Raw genomic sequence first — 16,670 nt, 5'->3', positions numbered from 1 at the left:
ATTTCTTGATTGATCGTACCGTTGACTCATTGATTTTATAATGTTTTGCCACCGAGGAGACACTTCCACCATTAGAAATTTTGTCTAATAACTCAATTTTATTCACTAATGTCATCACCTTCTTTGATCTTTTCACATTTCCCTTGTTATTCGTAGCCATATTTTTGTACGGGTTAGAAAGAACTTGTCCACAATAAAGTCACTTTCTTCCATTAACACACTCGAAAAAGTCTGTTTTACACTGCAAAACGGTAGATTTATCACTTTTGTACGCATGTCAATTTATAAATTTATTCAATTTATAAGCATATTAAATTAAAAGCAAACGACGAAACCTTCCATGACAAGCGCATAACACACACCGAACAAGGATTAGCGAGAAACATCCACGCTTGCGATTTTGTCACCCCTCTCCCCCCACCCACTGAGCGCTATTTTGACCGGGAAAGATAATTTTAGCCAGGCCCATGTTTTTGTTATGGCGGAAAACGTTCACGCCGCTTTAAAATTCACAATTTTTTAGGTTTCATTTTATATTAAATCAGCGACCGCGAATAGCGGGGGTTTACTGTACTTAAAATTTCATACCTTAATACTTAAGGTATGAAATTTTAATGTAACTTTACAGCATTAGAAATATAGGATTATTACAAAGTGGTCTAACAACTTTGTATGCTCAGGACAGTGTTAGACAAAAAGAAACAGTATATAGCAGTATGGAAAGACAGCATAATATTCTGTTTTTTTTTAAACAAAGTAGCTGTGTCTGCCCTATCAGAGGCACTGCAGTAGCATCAAGAAAATGGTGGATTTACCATTGTGGAAAAAAAGTGCAGTGTATGTTTTGGTTTGAGGAAACAAAGTTAGTAACAGCAATTTAGAAATGATTCCACACTCATTTAATAAGAAACCTAGCAGAAATTCTGTGTATCAGTGGCACAGAAATTTTGTGAATACAGGATGTTGTGTGCTTCATGCATAGAAAACAAGCAGACCAAGTGCAAGTGATGAATGAGTGGAGGAAGTGTGATGTATGTTCCTCAGAATCCCAAGAAAATCAAAAACATGTGCAAGTTACAAATTGAGTCTGATACAACCAATCATTTGGAAATTGCAACAGAAATTTTTCAAACTGAAGCTTACCACTCTCAAGTGGTGCAAAAAACAATCACAAGTGAAGATAAAGCGAAGCGTACCAATTTTAGTGTGGAAATTGTATGCAAGGCATACTGATGAAAACAACCTGCTCGAGCATATTGTGATTGGTGATGAATCCATATTTCATTTTAGTGACTATGTCAACATGCCCAACATTCATATCTAGGGCACAGAATAACCAGATGAGTGCTTACTTGAATATGTTAATGACAGCATGAGAGTCCATGTATTCTGTGTTTTCAGTTCAGAGAACAGCTTTAAATCTGTTGATAGAAGATCGAACAGCACGTCCTTCTTTTGTAAATACTTGTGTAGATGTCGACATGAGCAATGTTTTAAATTTATTTTATAGACTACTATACCTCTTTCACAATTTTTGCTGTGATCTTCAAAGCAGCAACTAATCCATCTATTTCTTGGGGAGTTATTCGACGATTAGACAGGCGCTGCCTGTAGAGATATTGGTTATCTGAAGGTAGGGGCACTTCCTGTCGGAGGTTATTATAGTAACGGTGTAAAGTAGAGAAAAAGTGATCCCAAGATACAATGCTGCACTGTCCAGCTAAAGGCAAAAACAATTAATGAATTTTAAAAATATAGATTTTAAAGCAAGCAATTTAAGATAAATTTGACCTAAATACAATCAAAAAAGGCCTGGAAGCACAGTGCAGAAAACTTTCTTTCCTGCACTCCAACCATTTATTTTAAAATTCATCATATTAGGAAGAATGCTTCAAACAGGAAAATTACTGTACTAAAAATAAGTCAGAAATAGTTTTTCTCTGTGTGTGTGTGTGTGTGTGTGTGTGTGTGTGTGTGTGTGTGTGTTCTAATATGATACAGGATAGTTTTATTGGTAAGGTTTAGGTTCTCTATTATTTTTACAATTTCATACTGCTTTGTGAGCAAAATTAGATACCTGATAATTTTATTGAAATTATATAAACCTTAAAACATATAAAACAGAAGGCCCATCCCATGGTTCTTAAGCAAAACACAAGGCTCCTTAATGCAGTTGCTTACACTGTAAACAAGGACTGAAAATGTGCAAGTTCATGGATGGGTGTAGTTAGGTAGGGGGAAGAAATCAACATATAATTTTGGATGCTGACTGAGGACATTTTCAGAACCCAAAGAGATCTATCTACATTTCAGAATCAACCCAAGCTATCACCTGGAGGAATAAATAACTACATCACTTTCAGAGCTGATATTCAGTTTGTACATGAATGGGAAGGGGGACTGAGCATGTGGGGGGGGCTGCTATTAAATTTTTAAAAAGTGCAACCACTTGGTGGGAATCAAATCCTCTGCCTACACTTTTGCACTGGTGGAACAATTAGTAACCGCATATCCTTAAACAAACAGTATATCCTAAAACAAAAGATATTTAATGCACTATAAATATCTCCTAAATCATACTAAATGAAACAAGAGAAACATCACACATATAAACCATACATTAGTATTCCACTCTGGGGTTCTTTTTTTCTTTTACTGAAACTTATTTCGCTTTAAGCTTCAGTGAAACATTTTTTATTTTATTCACATATAGAATTTGATCAGGATAAAAAGCACAAATTTTACAGAAATGAATAATTGACTCTCTTTCAGATAATCTATATACATTATTTCTTGTCCGTATTTCCACCTTCTTTATGGATAGATGTAGCTACTTCTCAATCATATTCACGCTTCATGATTGAAGTGAGGTGGAAAGATCATCTATGCACACATAAATTTCTAGTAAAGGCTGCATAAATTTTGTGATTTTATTCACTCTTGTACTGAATCTGGGGGGGGGGGGGGAACTCCTTCCTGTTGTATATGTATTGCAGATAATCAGTATTTAATATCTGAAATGTTCTAAGAGAAAGGAAGTGCTCCATAAATTGGAGATATATTTGCCCTCTGTATCCTAATTCAAATAAATCTCACAGCATTCTAAACCTCCATGTTGTATCAAAAGAGTTCCAAGGTCTAGATTTGTGATCACTACATGATTTCTAATTAGTAAATTTCTTGAACAGTGGACCACCGCTTTACAATTGGTTCCCTGTAAAGGACTTTCCATAATAAAATACCATTCACTATAGAATATTATCCACAGACTATAAAAGTAAAGATAAGGACAGATTTACACTTTATTAACTTACCAATTAACAAAATTAAATGATATGTGAAATTCGGAAGAATATTTTCTACAGGTTAGCAAAATAAAAATTAATTTACACTTACTTATGTAGCTTAATTAATACTGGGATAGGTACATACTAACTAATTGATATTTCTTTTCACTGACATTTTTTTTTTTTTTTTTTGGATTGTAAAATTTAAAACAATAAAAAATATAAGTATTCAATAACACAGAGTAACAAGTTTAAAACGCTTAAAAATTAGGAATGAAGAGAAGATTCTGAAAATTTATTTATGTTTTCTATATGAAGATTTCATGGGAGGGGAAACACATTTCACCATAATAAAAACACAGAATTCCAGCTTTCGGTATTATCACAAATGTAATAAGACCAAGTTTACTACCCATTTATAATTGATTCCACTAACAGAAAAGCCCAGTAAACCAGAAACTGAATATTGTTTTCATTGTTTTATGGTAGCAACCTCCAGAAATGTGCTTTAGAAAAATATCACAAAGGCATTCAAAATCAATTCTTATAACCGAAAATATGATAACAATGAAAGTGTAGTGCATTTTAATGATTTGAATCGGTTTATTGAAATTTCACTCTATAAAGCAGCTGATTCTACTAACCAGCGATTATGGTAACAGGCGCCTACTTATTTCACTTTACGATTGCCTCCGATCCTTAATTATCTATTATCATTTTAAACAACATTTCAAAGGGAGCAGAAATAAGTAAAAATTTGGAACTCTCAGCATTTCTTTTTTCTTTTTTAAATTGTATCGTGTTTTAAGTTGATTCCAATTTGGAAGACATACCACAATTTTACGAAGACTTTTTTTCAGATTAGAGATGAGTGATATACACTGGAAAATACAATATTCGTTATTCTATGTAAAACTAATACAATTTCCATTATAAAAATTACCTTTTAGAGAGATAAATAGCTTAGTTATATAGTGAAAATATCAACTTTCCGAGGTCTTGGAATGAATTATCAAAAAACAATGTGTTATTCGGTTCATATTACGATATTTTCATGATACGTTAGTGTCTCTGGAACAGATTAATATCATAAAGCAGGGGTCCACTGTATTTGTTTCACATTTTACATATAAGTAGAGTTTTGGATTTATTTTTACCTAAATCCAAACTGGTGGGGTATAGAGCAATCTCTTTTTCCAGCATACCACATCAATCTCCTATGCATGATTTGTTAAAGGATTTTACCCAAATATCACTGAATTGGAATGATAATTATACGAATAAGAAGGATCTTTTCCAGGACAATTGCATGCCACTATGTGGATGAATACAAGTTATTCAGAAAAATTGGATTATACAGGGTGTCTCAAAAATATTGGTACAAACGTTTAGGGGAAGTAGGTAACATCTAAAGGAATGTGAATCGCATAGGAACCCATAACCGGAAACATTACCATAAGTCAATACACGGCGCTGTTCATCAGTTCGTGAGAGGGAAAATTTCTGGTTTACTCATTCAAGCAGTAGTCGCCGCATGAAGAGCATGCATCGATATATGAACTGTGAGCTGGCAGACATGCACCTAGTGTATGGATTAACAGAGGGCCCACACGGTGTGTGCCCCCATGCGGCACAACATCGCTTCGCAATAAATGTGTGGGCAGGTATGGTCGGTGACTGCTTAGTCGGCCCATACCTGTTACCATCCTGCATGAACTGTGCTAAATATCGGATCTTTCTTGAACAAGTTCTACCGGGGTTACTTGACGACATTCCAGCAAATGTGAGACGCAACATTTGGTTTCAACATGACGGGACGCCTGCCCATTATGGAAAGTGAGGTCGTGGCCATTTGAACAGGCGTTTTGGGCGTCGATGGATTGGCCGTGGTGGACCAGTTGCCTGGCCCCCATGCTCACCTGATTTATCGAGCCTTAATTTCTTTCTTTCTGTGGGGGCCCTCAAATCTATCGTGTATGAATGGCCTGTGGAGACGGAAATGGATCTCATGGCGAGACTTGTCAGCGCTGCTGCTACTGTCAAAGAAATTCCAGGTGTGTTCAACCAGGTACGCCAATCCATGCTGTGTCGGTGTCATGCATGCATCACGTCTCATGGTGGAACCTTCAAGCATCTGTTGTAACATCATGAAATGCATCCATCCATGAAATGCATCCATTGTTAATATTATGTCAAAAAACTGTTTGCCATTAATTACTGTCTTGTGTCATTTCTGCTTCTTGTGCCTCTGCTACTGCTTTCTTGTGACGTTTCCAGTTATGGGTTCCTATGCAATTCACATTCCTTTAGATGTTACCTACCTCCCCAAAACGTTTTTACCAATACGTTTTGAGACACCCTGTATAAAGCCATTATAGCATTCAGAGATTCAGAATTTAGATGTATCAGGGTATGTCATCTGGACATCTGGTACTTTTAGGTACATTTGTAATGGTTGTAGTTCCACTCTAAAAATTGGTAAATTATATAAGTGAGGGAGGCACTTATACAGTTTACAACAAGACCTTTGCTTCATAAGAGTTTGCACGTAAATCTTTTGAAAATCAGTGCTGCAACTTCTAACCACTAATATTGTAGGCAAAAGAATCGGCTATAATTTCTGATTTATTATCTGATGAGGAAACATCCTACTCTATCCAATGGAAGACTGAAGGTTCTATGCTTGGATACTTACCAATCAAAATCTAAATTCACTTCCAAATATCTAAATTTGATTTAGGTCCAAGAACTCAAGTCCTAAAACAAGACTTGAGTTTTTAGTGAGTGTGGATCCAAATGCGATCCAAGAATTTTTCTTTGCCTTTCTCTGAATCCCTGTTGTGCTTCATCCTTTCTGCAATCCGTTTAGCTGTTTCAGAAATCATTCCATGCACAATTTTGTTTTGCAGTTGAACATATATATATATATAGTGTTATAACTGCATTGGGATATAGGTTTAGGGTTATATTTTTGTATTGAAATTTTATTTGAAATCGAATTGAAATCATAACACAAACCAGAGCAGCAGAGCAAAAGGCTCAAGCTAATGGGAGTGCTGTGGCTCAGGGGAGAACTGAGGGGGTGGGGCATTGTCCTCTGAATTACAGCCTTTTGAAATGTGCTGCTTGTTTAATGTTTGTGGATCAATCAGGAACAGGACATGATATTACCAAGGGGAATGAATGGCTTTGTGTGTGGATTTAAGGAGTTTGTGGAAATCAGATGCCAACTCAACGATGTTATGGGCCTTTATGAGAGCCTGAAGGCAGGGTGGATGCCCTCAAAGGATTTAAATTGAGGGGCCCATCAATTTAATCAATGGGTTGAAGGAGAATTTAAATTGAGGGGCCCATCAATGGGTTGAAGGAGAAGTATTTGCGCCCCCCCCCCTTTGAAGTTTTAGTCAAAACATCAAAGGCAGATATTCTTGGGATATCAGAGACATGGTGTCACATAGATATAAGGAATGCAGAACTGGAATTTGGGTTATACAATGTGACAGGATAGGAAGGGAGGAGGGGTTATGCTATTAGTTAAGAAACACATAAAATCAAAGGAAGTACAGCCAGCTGAAATGGCTGGACAGTGCAGTGTCAAATCAGTATGGTGTGGCATAAGAACTGGGAAAGCAAAATCGAGAGTAGGAGTTTTGTTTATAACAGCAACTGCTGTTCAGACTTTGCTGACAAGAGCATTTCTAAAGCTTCACCAGAAAGAGAAGTGAATTCAGATCTTAATTTCACCTGGGTAGCTATTTTCTCACACTCAGCATTACTATGAGGAACTGTTAAAATTATCCCAAGAATGACTTAGGATAATTGTTATATTTGTCAATTTCCCAGCCAAGGGTCACTGTACATCAATTCTTCCTTCTTTCATAATAACCTGCATGTTTAGCATCCAATAGGTTCTTGCATTGAAACTGACAGAACAGATGCTGCAAAACATCAATTTCTTTATTTTACCACCAAGAAGCACTGGAAACCTCTCCAGGAAATTTTCAAATTTGAAAATGATGTAGTGCAATTGATGAAATGTGTTACTTACCTCAGCATTTATAAGAACATAATTTTTCAATAGCATGAGGAGCAGCATGAAAGTAATGCCACTTATTTTTTTCCTGAGAAAATTTAATTCCTACAAGTATCAATTAAAACATCAATTAAACCTCAATCGTTAATAAACACTGTTATTTTTCCACAAAATCACCATTTTCTATGCTGCCATCTCTGAGCCAGACAATGTATTCCAAACCTGTAAAAGTCCTTACTCTTGCTCCAGAAGGGGTTTTGCGAACACTGTGCTTGAGCTAGTTGTCATCCGCAAAATGGGTTCAATAGAGTGCATCCTTCAGCAGGTTTAAGAGGTGACAGTCAGAAGGTGCAAGATCCAGGCTATGAAAGGGGTAAGGAAAGGAAGAACAGTACATCCCAGTTTTGCAATGGCCTCCATTGTGTACAGACTGGTGTGGAGTCATGCGTTGTCATGAAGAAGAACCTCAATGAAGTTTTTGTCCAGTCAAACTCTATGGATGTGGGCTTTCAACTTTTTCAATGTTTCCACATAACGGATCTGAGTTGATTGTGGAGTCACGCTCCAAGTCCACAAGCAAGACCCACATGTTTGTCCGAAAACACTGTCGCCATGACTTTACCAACAGAATGCTGTCTTTTTAACTTCTTGCACACTGAATTTTGATGGGTGTCACTCCGTCGACTGTCTCTTCATTTCAGGGTCATAACGGTGGACCCAGGTTTTGTCACCTGTGACTATGCATGAAATAAAACCTCCTCCTTCACTCTCGAGAAGGAAAAGCAGCCCTGAAGATGTTCCATACAGATATTTTCTGGGCTTCTTTGTGCTCATGTGTCAGCATTTTCAGGACCCACCGGGTGCAAACCTTGTTGTAACCTAGTTTCTTAATGATGGTTATCACAGCAGGTTTCCCTATACCTACTGCATTGCACAATTCTCGTGTTGTGATGTGATGTGATGTGGTGGTCCTCTTTGATCAGCACACTGGCTCTTGTCTGTTGTCCCTGACATTACCGGCCGGTCCCACTCTTAAAGTGTCTTACCCAACATCTAACTGTACTCACATCTACAGTATTGTCACCACAAATGCTTATGAGACACAGATTAATTTCAATATACATTATTTCCTCCTTGGTAAGAAATTCAATCACTACTCTTTGCTTGATATGTATATCTGTAACCTCCACCATTTTGAACTATCTGTGTGCTGCACTCACAAGATTGATCACAGTGCCACTCAGTATGGTGAAACCAGAAAACTCTAGTGACCACTCAGTGATACATGGAATGATCTACAGTGGCACATTTGAAAGCAGAAGATTAGGAGACATTACTTTCATACCGGTCCTCGTAACTTGTACACTATGGAGTCACATGCAGTCGTAAAGTATTTTCTCCTCCAACTTTCCAAGACCCTAGCAGGCAAATGCCTATGACTAAGTCATCAGAATCACCCTTCTGATTTAGTCTGCTGTGGAAATCAATTTCCAGAATGGAAGCGAAAGATTTGAAAACTATTTGTAAAATAAATTTCCACTTAATATTCATCAACATACCTAGTCATGTAATGAACTTGGTGTGAGGTATGGTGGATTAAGAGCTATGTTTGGCTTTTCAAGCAGCATAACATTTAAAAGAAACAAGCAATAACTTCATTCTAGCTAGAATAAAGAAACATGAACAGGCTTTCCACACAAGTGAGGATAGCATGCCTAGAATTTTAATTTGCCTGTCTTCTTTAGGATTGAATTTACTAGAAGCTTGCAATTCAGAAGTTCCTTTTCTTGAATTCAATTTTCCTTTCAAAACTTTTTTGGATCATGAACTAGATATGAACATGAGTCAGCACCACTCACTGGCAATCACTTGTACTTTCAATTTGTTAATTGTCAAAACTGCTAATATTGCTTTTATCAGCACTTCTAACTTCTTTAAACAGACTCGTCAAAGGCTGCCACTTTTCTAATAGTCTAGTTACACCTTTAACCACAATTGTCTAACGTGTACACACATTCTTCAAAATCTTTTTTATTTTCTGTGGAATGCATCAAATGAAATTGTTTAAATCTATCTTTTCTTTTAGCACTTCTTTCTAAATAGTAAATTTCCACCAAGTATTCATCTATTTTCACAGAAAGGCATGCAGCTCCCTTTTCAGTACACAAATTAATAAGATAAGAACAGCTGATTACCACAAACTGCTCAAACTTCTTTTTACCTTTGCTACTCCAGTTTCTAGACATATCATAATAGGCACATTGTCAATGTGCAAAAGTTTTTTGAAAGAATCCCACATGATTTCAGATTGTTCAAAAGAAGCTGTCCAATGTTGCAGAGTCACTTTTCAATACTGGCACTGAGGGCAAACCGCTTTCAAAATGGGATATAGTCTGAAATCAAAAATGGACCATTTTTCATAGCCATCACCACCTCTTCACTTGATGTCTGTGTAATTTTGCCGACAATGACAATGCCTGCTGTTTTTGTTCTTCCACAATTTCATAACAGGACCTTAGTATTTCTTTTTTTCTATTTCACTATCAGGAGACATTTTTCTGAACAATGCATCTCTCCTCTGCACAACTCAAAGGAAGATTATATTCTCTGACAAAAGACGCAAATAAACGTTTGGCACATATGATATCAATGTCACCATGGAATGCAATATCTAGTTTTGTATTCTTTCTATGCCATCATGCTTATTTGTTTGCAAATGTCTGTTTACATCATGCTTCCCACCACTTGAAATTGAAAAAAATCACATCTATATACAGTACACAAGGCAAATATTACTTTTTTCAGTTCTTACAATATATGGAAAATCTTGCTTTTATGTCTTCTTAAATTTTAAATCACATTTAGCATCTTACTGAAAGATTTTGCCAATTAGCTTTTCAATACACAGGTGTTACAAAATTTCATTGCAAAAGATAATGCATTTCTATTTTGAAAAGTAGACTACTGCCTGAATTTTAACATTGAAAAGAAAAATAAAAAGAAATATATACAGATAAAAACTGAGTTTTTCACCCACTATATTACAATGCTGACATAAAGAAAGGTCAAATCAAGGGAAAAAAACAGATTCTCCATTGTAAATCTGGAGAGTTAGCAGCAATGCAAGTACAATTCAAATATTATCGCTATTATGAAGATCACTTAACAAAGAGCATGCCCTCTTGGGATAAATGGATAGAGAATATGCTGATAAATATACTGCAGAAGTAATACAATATCTACAGGCAAACTAAAGTATGAAGCCTGGTGTTTAATAATTCAGGTTTGGCCGATCAAGAAGATTTCCCTCATGTTATCTCTACTACACATATAAATAGGTCCCTACAAAAGATGATAGGCATTCATATCTCACAATAAGACAGAAATGTTTGAGCTGTGTAGCAACATTGTTTATTTCTGATCTAGAGTGACAGATATAGTAATGAAATTGTGATAGAAATTCCATTTGTTTCCAGAAAAGTGTATAATTTTGAAATTTGGGTGATGATCGAAGTTATATAGGTCTCTTGAGGAGTTTGCTTGACAGACCTATACTGCTGGATAACGTCCTTGATTTCATCTAACTGACCAGTACACCAACAGCTCCACTGCATAATGGTTTAGTCTCACTTGCCCTAATCTCAGAAGCACTAATGGTGACTTGCCATAATTGCATATACCCTAATGAACGCTGATTAAAATCGCATATACCCTAATGAACGCTGATTAAAATCGCATATACCCTAATGAACGCTAATAGTATCCTTGCTCAGACAACACACAAAGGTGCAGTAATGTGCTACCTATAAACAGTATCATGCATATATTAATGTTAAACCTCAACTGTCACTTCTCGGCATGCCTGCCTAATTTTCCTGGATCTTGTTGAGTAGTAACAGGACCATAATTTCTGTTATTAACCACCCCACCAACCTTTGTATCATCTGCAAAAATGGACATTAAGCTTGATAAGCCTTCATCAATATAATTAATCAATTCTGAAAACTGTAAGGGAGTACTGAACCTTGAGGTACTCTACAAATAACATTAGTCCAAGAACAGAGTGCCCATTAATAACCATACTGTCTTGTGCTGGTTCTTTAATATAAAAAAACTCAAATAGCAATAACTTGCCTCCAATGCCACATTACTCCAATTTATACAACAATTGCACCTGCAGTATAGTATCAAAGGACTTACTGATATATAAATATAAGTACAGTGAGACCTCTCTTTAACGAACTTCCATATAGCAAAATTTTCTATGTAGCGAACTTTTTTGATTTCCCCTTTGTCATTACATTAAAAACAGTTTCTCTATAAAAAGAAAATTTCCATATAACGAACTGATTTCGAATGACCTGGGTACACACTGTTCACACCTCAGGCCTTTAGGCAATAAAGCTGATGCTGTAGAAAGCACAAATTAAGAACTAAAAGGATTAAGCATTAATCTCTTTAGCTTTTAATAGCTAAAGACATTAATTCCACAAATTAAGAGCTAAAATGTTTCACAATTTAATGGTACCTGTAAAACCCTGCAGGAAGAAACTGGCCAACTACGGTGCAGGATAGAAAAAGATTGAAGTTTGAGAGAGGCCTTTGCCCAGCAGTGGGCCAGCAATGGCTACAAAGAAGTAAAGCCTATACAACTTATAAGAGCAATATGCCGCGAAGTCTCGCTGGTCAGCTGTGCACAGCCATTGGCAAAGATTAAGGCATATTCCCAATGCAGGCATTGGCTCTGGTTAACCTATTTTCTCCCATAAGCATCCTATTAGAGAATTAGGAGAGAGTGATTTTCCTTTATCTCAGAAATTCATTTGTTGTTTCGAAGAAATGAGTCATCCACACTTTCACTAAAAATCACCTGTCTCTCCTTACATGGTAACTACAAGTGGTCCCTAATTTCAGCTTTGTTTTAACTGCTGTGCAAGTAACCTTACAGTGTCTAAGAGGAAATCCTCAAGTGTAGTGTGAAAAATTGGGAATGCTTAACGGGCGTTAAAAGTGGATCACGGCATTAAAAAAAGAAATCACTTTAAAATCTGATGTCCCTGCCAGTAGTGTGTCAACCATTCTGAAAAACCCTGTTTTGATTCTCAAACTGTTTGAGGAAACGAGACCCATCGGAAGCATGCGAAATTATGCCTTTGGAAAGATATAGATGAAGCAGTTTTTAAGTGGATGATTGTTGTTGTTTTTTGGTTTTTTGGAGCATTAGCAACTAAGGCCATATTGCTCCGGGAATATGTGGTGGTCATTCCCTGACCTTTCCACATCCTCCGTATTTGGTGGTGACAGGCTCGAACTCCGGTCTAATCAAGAAGCGTGTGCTACGCACTGCTGCTCCTTCCCACCTGGCTACGGAGGCGCCTTTAAGTGGATGAAGTTGATTTACGACCAAAACATGCCGACATCAGTGCTATTGATAAAAGAAAAGGCCATGGAGTATGCATCTTTTCTGGGGCACAAAACATTCCAAGCCAGTTCTGGTTGGCTGGACAAATTTAAAGAGCGCCATGGCTTACTCGAAAAAGTTATTTCTGATGAAAGTGGAGTTGCAATCGAAGACAGTACTCATTGGAAAGAAACAGTTTTTAAAAAAATTATGGAGGACTACAAGTCCAAAGCCATATTCAACGTTGATGAAACGTCTATTTTTTAAATGTTTGCCAAACAAGACACTGAATTTTAAAGGTAATAAATGTTTAGGTGATAAAAATAGTAATGAGAGAATTACACTCTTGGTTGCAAATATGGCTGGTAATGAAAAACTGAAGTTTTTGGTAATAGGCAAAAGTAAATAACGCTGATGTTTCAAAGGAGTAATTCGTTACAGTTGGACTACAACTACAACAAAAAACTTTGAATAAGCAAAATTTGTGAGCAGTGGATTTTAATTTTCGATAGAAAGAGGGCGAAAGAAAACATAAAAATCACGTTGATTGTTGACAACTGCCCTGCCCACCTTCACTCTGTAATTTCGAAACTTAGAAGTGTGAAGTTTGTTTTCTTCCTTCTGAATAATTCATCTTAACTGCAGCCAATGGACCAAGGCATTAAGAAGAATTTGAAAAAATGCACTACTGAAGGTGCATACTGAAAAAAAATTATACTGAGAATAGAAACTAACCAACCTATAGATTCTGTTATAGATTTGCGGATGTGCATATCGGAGTTGGCGAAAGTGTGGAGTCAAGATGTGATGGAAACAATGATTAAGAATTGTTCCGCAAAAGCAGGTTTTGCTAAAATGCTGATTAACAGAAATGAGAGGGATGCACTACTAGAAGACATTGAGCAATCTTAGGAAGAATTCCAAGTGAGCTTTGATCAGTGGAGAAATTGTTCTTGATGAATTTTTAGGAGTTGATAATGATGTCATAGTAGCTGAATATCCGAGTGATGACAACTTTTTGGAGCATATTTAAAGGACTAGTGACAATATTGACAATGTGGGTTGAAAATGAGGGCAATATTAAACCTTCCAAACAAATGTTGGCAGCATTTGAAACTCTGCATCGAAGCCTTCAGTTGGAAGAAAAAGTAACAGAAAATATTTGGTAAATAAATTTGATGAATTTGAGGTATTGCTCAAAACATCAAAGGCAGATATTGTTGGGATATCAGAGACGTGGTGTCACACAGATATAAGTAATGCGGAACTGGAATTTGGGGAATACAATGTGTATAGAAAGGATAGACAGGACAGGAGGGGAGGAGGGGTTATGCTATTAATTAAGAAACACAAAGTCCAAGGAAGTGAAGCCAGTCGACATCGATGGACAGGGCAGCGTCGAGTCAGTTTGGTGTGACATAAGCATAGGGAAATCAAAATTGAGAGTAGGAGTGTGCTATAGGCCTAATGACTCTGATGAGTATAATAAGATATTGTACAGGGAAATAGAGTGGGCCAGTAAATCAGAGAGTCTTATAATGGGGGACTTTAATTTCCCAGATATTGACTGGAATTTGTGGGTTGGTCACTCGCACACTAGCAAGGCTTTTGTGGATTTATTGGATGATTGTTTTCTACATCAGCATGTTCGTGAGGCAACGAGAGGGAGCAATACTCTTGATCTGATTATCAGTAGTGATTCCTCATGCATTAAGAACCTGCAGATAAATGAACCACTAGGTGGCAGTGATCACAGTGTGTTGAAGTGGGATTTGCTCAAGGAGGTAACTACCATCAGAGGTAAAGGGAGGGGTTTTTGTTTTCGTAAAGGCGACTATGATGGTCTGAGACAGTATTTAAATTCTATACAGTGGGACCAACTGATGATGTTACCAACAGCAAACTCAAAATGGGAAGCATTCAAGGAACTAATCTTGGAGGCTACCAGGCTTTACATACCAACTAAGAAATATTGTTCAAGGTTTAGGCCTAAATGGTTGTCAGATGAACTAATGAGACATGTGGCAGAGAAGAAAAATGCATGGGATACATACAAATTAATGGGTGACATGGAAGCCTATGATAGATATAAGTTGGTCTGTAACCAAGTCACAAAGGAGATTAGGCAGGCAAAGGCAGACTATGAAAAATCCTTGGCAAAGGATGCAAAGAAAAACAGAAAAGAGTTCTTTACATACTTGAACTCGAAAAGGAAAGGGATGAATCAGATTGGTCCACTGGATATTGATGGTTCAACAGTTGAGGATCCTGCTGAGGTGGCTAACAATCTAAACGAGTATTTTGCATCTACATTCACTCATGAGGAGTTATTCAGGAAGGAGAATGATGTAGGTAAAGTAAACATTGGCAGTGAGCTGGATGATTTTGTAATAACTGAGAGGAAAGTGGAGGAGAGATTGTTGGGGATAAACATAAAAAAGGCACCTGGGGTGGATGGGATCTATCCAGTTATATTAAAGGAGGCAGCAAAGGAAGTAAGCAAACCCTTAGCCATAATTATGAGAGCTTCCTTGGACTCAGGGGAGGTACCTATGGACTGGAGATGTGCAAATGTGACCAATTCACAAAGGAGGTTCAAAGGCTGACACAAGTAATTATAGACCTGTTAGTTTAACTTCTGTTCCAGGTAAATTAATGGAGGCACTGGTTAAAGAAGCACTGCAGGATCATCTAGACAAGAATTCAGTTATAGCTCAGACGCAGCATGGTTTTGTTAAGGGCAGGTCTTGCCTGACCAATTTGATTGGATACTATGATGTAGTCACAAAAGAACTGGATGCAGGGAATAACTTTGATATTATATATTTGGATCTTAGAAAGGCTTTTGATACTGTTGCACATGGAAGACTGCTGCACAAATTGGAGCAGTGTGGCATTGGAGGCAAATTGCTGCTATGGATAAGGGGATGGTTGAGTGGCAGAAGACAGAGAGTGGTAATCAATGGACACTGCTCAACGTGGACTAATGTTATTAGTGGAGTTCCTCAAGGTTCAGTGTTGGGTCCGTTGTTGTTTTCGGTGTTTATGAATGATATTGATGATGGGATATCAAGTTTAATGTCCAAGTTTGCAGATGATACAAAGGTTGGCAGGGTCGTTAAGGACAATACTGACGCTATGCTGCTGCAACAGGATCTGGACAGGTTGAACAGATGGGCTGAGAGGTGGCAAATGAGGTTTAACATCGACAAATGTAAAGTGCTGCATATGGGAAACAGTAACCCCAGAGCAACGTATCAACTCTGCAGTACTACACTGACAGTGGTGGAGAATGAAAAGGACCTGGGGGTAATTGTGTAGGCAGATATGAAGTTCTCTGAGCAGTGCAGACGAGCTGCAAGAGTAGCTCATGGTGTCTTGTCAATGATATACAGGAATTTTTCTAGCAGGGATAAGGAGGTGATTATTCCCTTGTATAAGGCAATGGTAAGGCCACATCTTGAGTACTGTATACAGGTCTGGAGGCCTCATTTCAAGAAGGATGTAGAGCTGCTGGAACGGGTACAGAGAAGGGCAACAAGATTAGTAAATGGAACAAAGGGTTGCTCTTACGAAGAAAGGCTTAAGTTTTGCAAATTACAGAGTCTGGAGACTAGGCACCGGCGAGGTGATCTGATAAGAGGTGTATAAGGCTTTGAATGGTTTGAGCATGCTCAATGCCAATGGGATTCTTCATCTTTCTCAGAATAATCACCTCAGAGGGCATAAATTCAAATTGAGGAAGGACGGATGTCGGATAGATGTGCGGAAATTTGCCTTTGGCCAGCGGGTGGTTGGTTGGTGGAACCGACTTCCATCACTGGTTGTTGAAGTTGATAGCCTAAACAAATTTAAAGCTCAACTGGACAGGTATTTCGAACGAACGGAGGGGTGAAATGGGAGTGGGTTTTTTTTTTTTTTTTTTTTGTTTTTTTTGGCTGATGCTGAA

General features: G+C 37.4%; 1 protein-coding gene across 2 annotated transcripts in view; it reads right to left on the bottom strand.

Moving 5' to 3' along the window:
• Nup205 (nuclear pore complex protein Nup205) overlaps positions 1 to 16,670 on the bottom strand; it is a 738,550-nt gene that overhangs the window by 498,685 nt on the left and 223,195 nt on the right. For both annotated transcript variants that reach the window (XM_090387115.1, XM_090387116.1), the window contains exon 13: positions 1,521 to 1,720. In XM_090387115.1, coding sequence (XP_090243241.1) covers positions 1,521 to 1,720 — 200 coding nt within the window. The remainder of the gene's footprint in view (positions 1 to 1,520; positions 1,721 to 16,670) is intronic.

Source organism: Mastigoproctus giganteus, chromosome 13 (assembly GCF_048544385.1).
Source record: "Mastigoproctus giganteus isolate SK-2022 chromosome 13, ASM4854438v1, whole genome shotgun sequence".
Lineage (NCBI taxonomy): Eukaryota > Metazoa > Arthropoda > Arachnida > Uropygi > Thelyphonidae > Mastigoproctus > Mastigoproctus giganteus.
The sequence above is the reverse complement of the archived record's forward strand: the minus strand, read 5'-3'. Positions and strand labels throughout refer to the sequence as shown.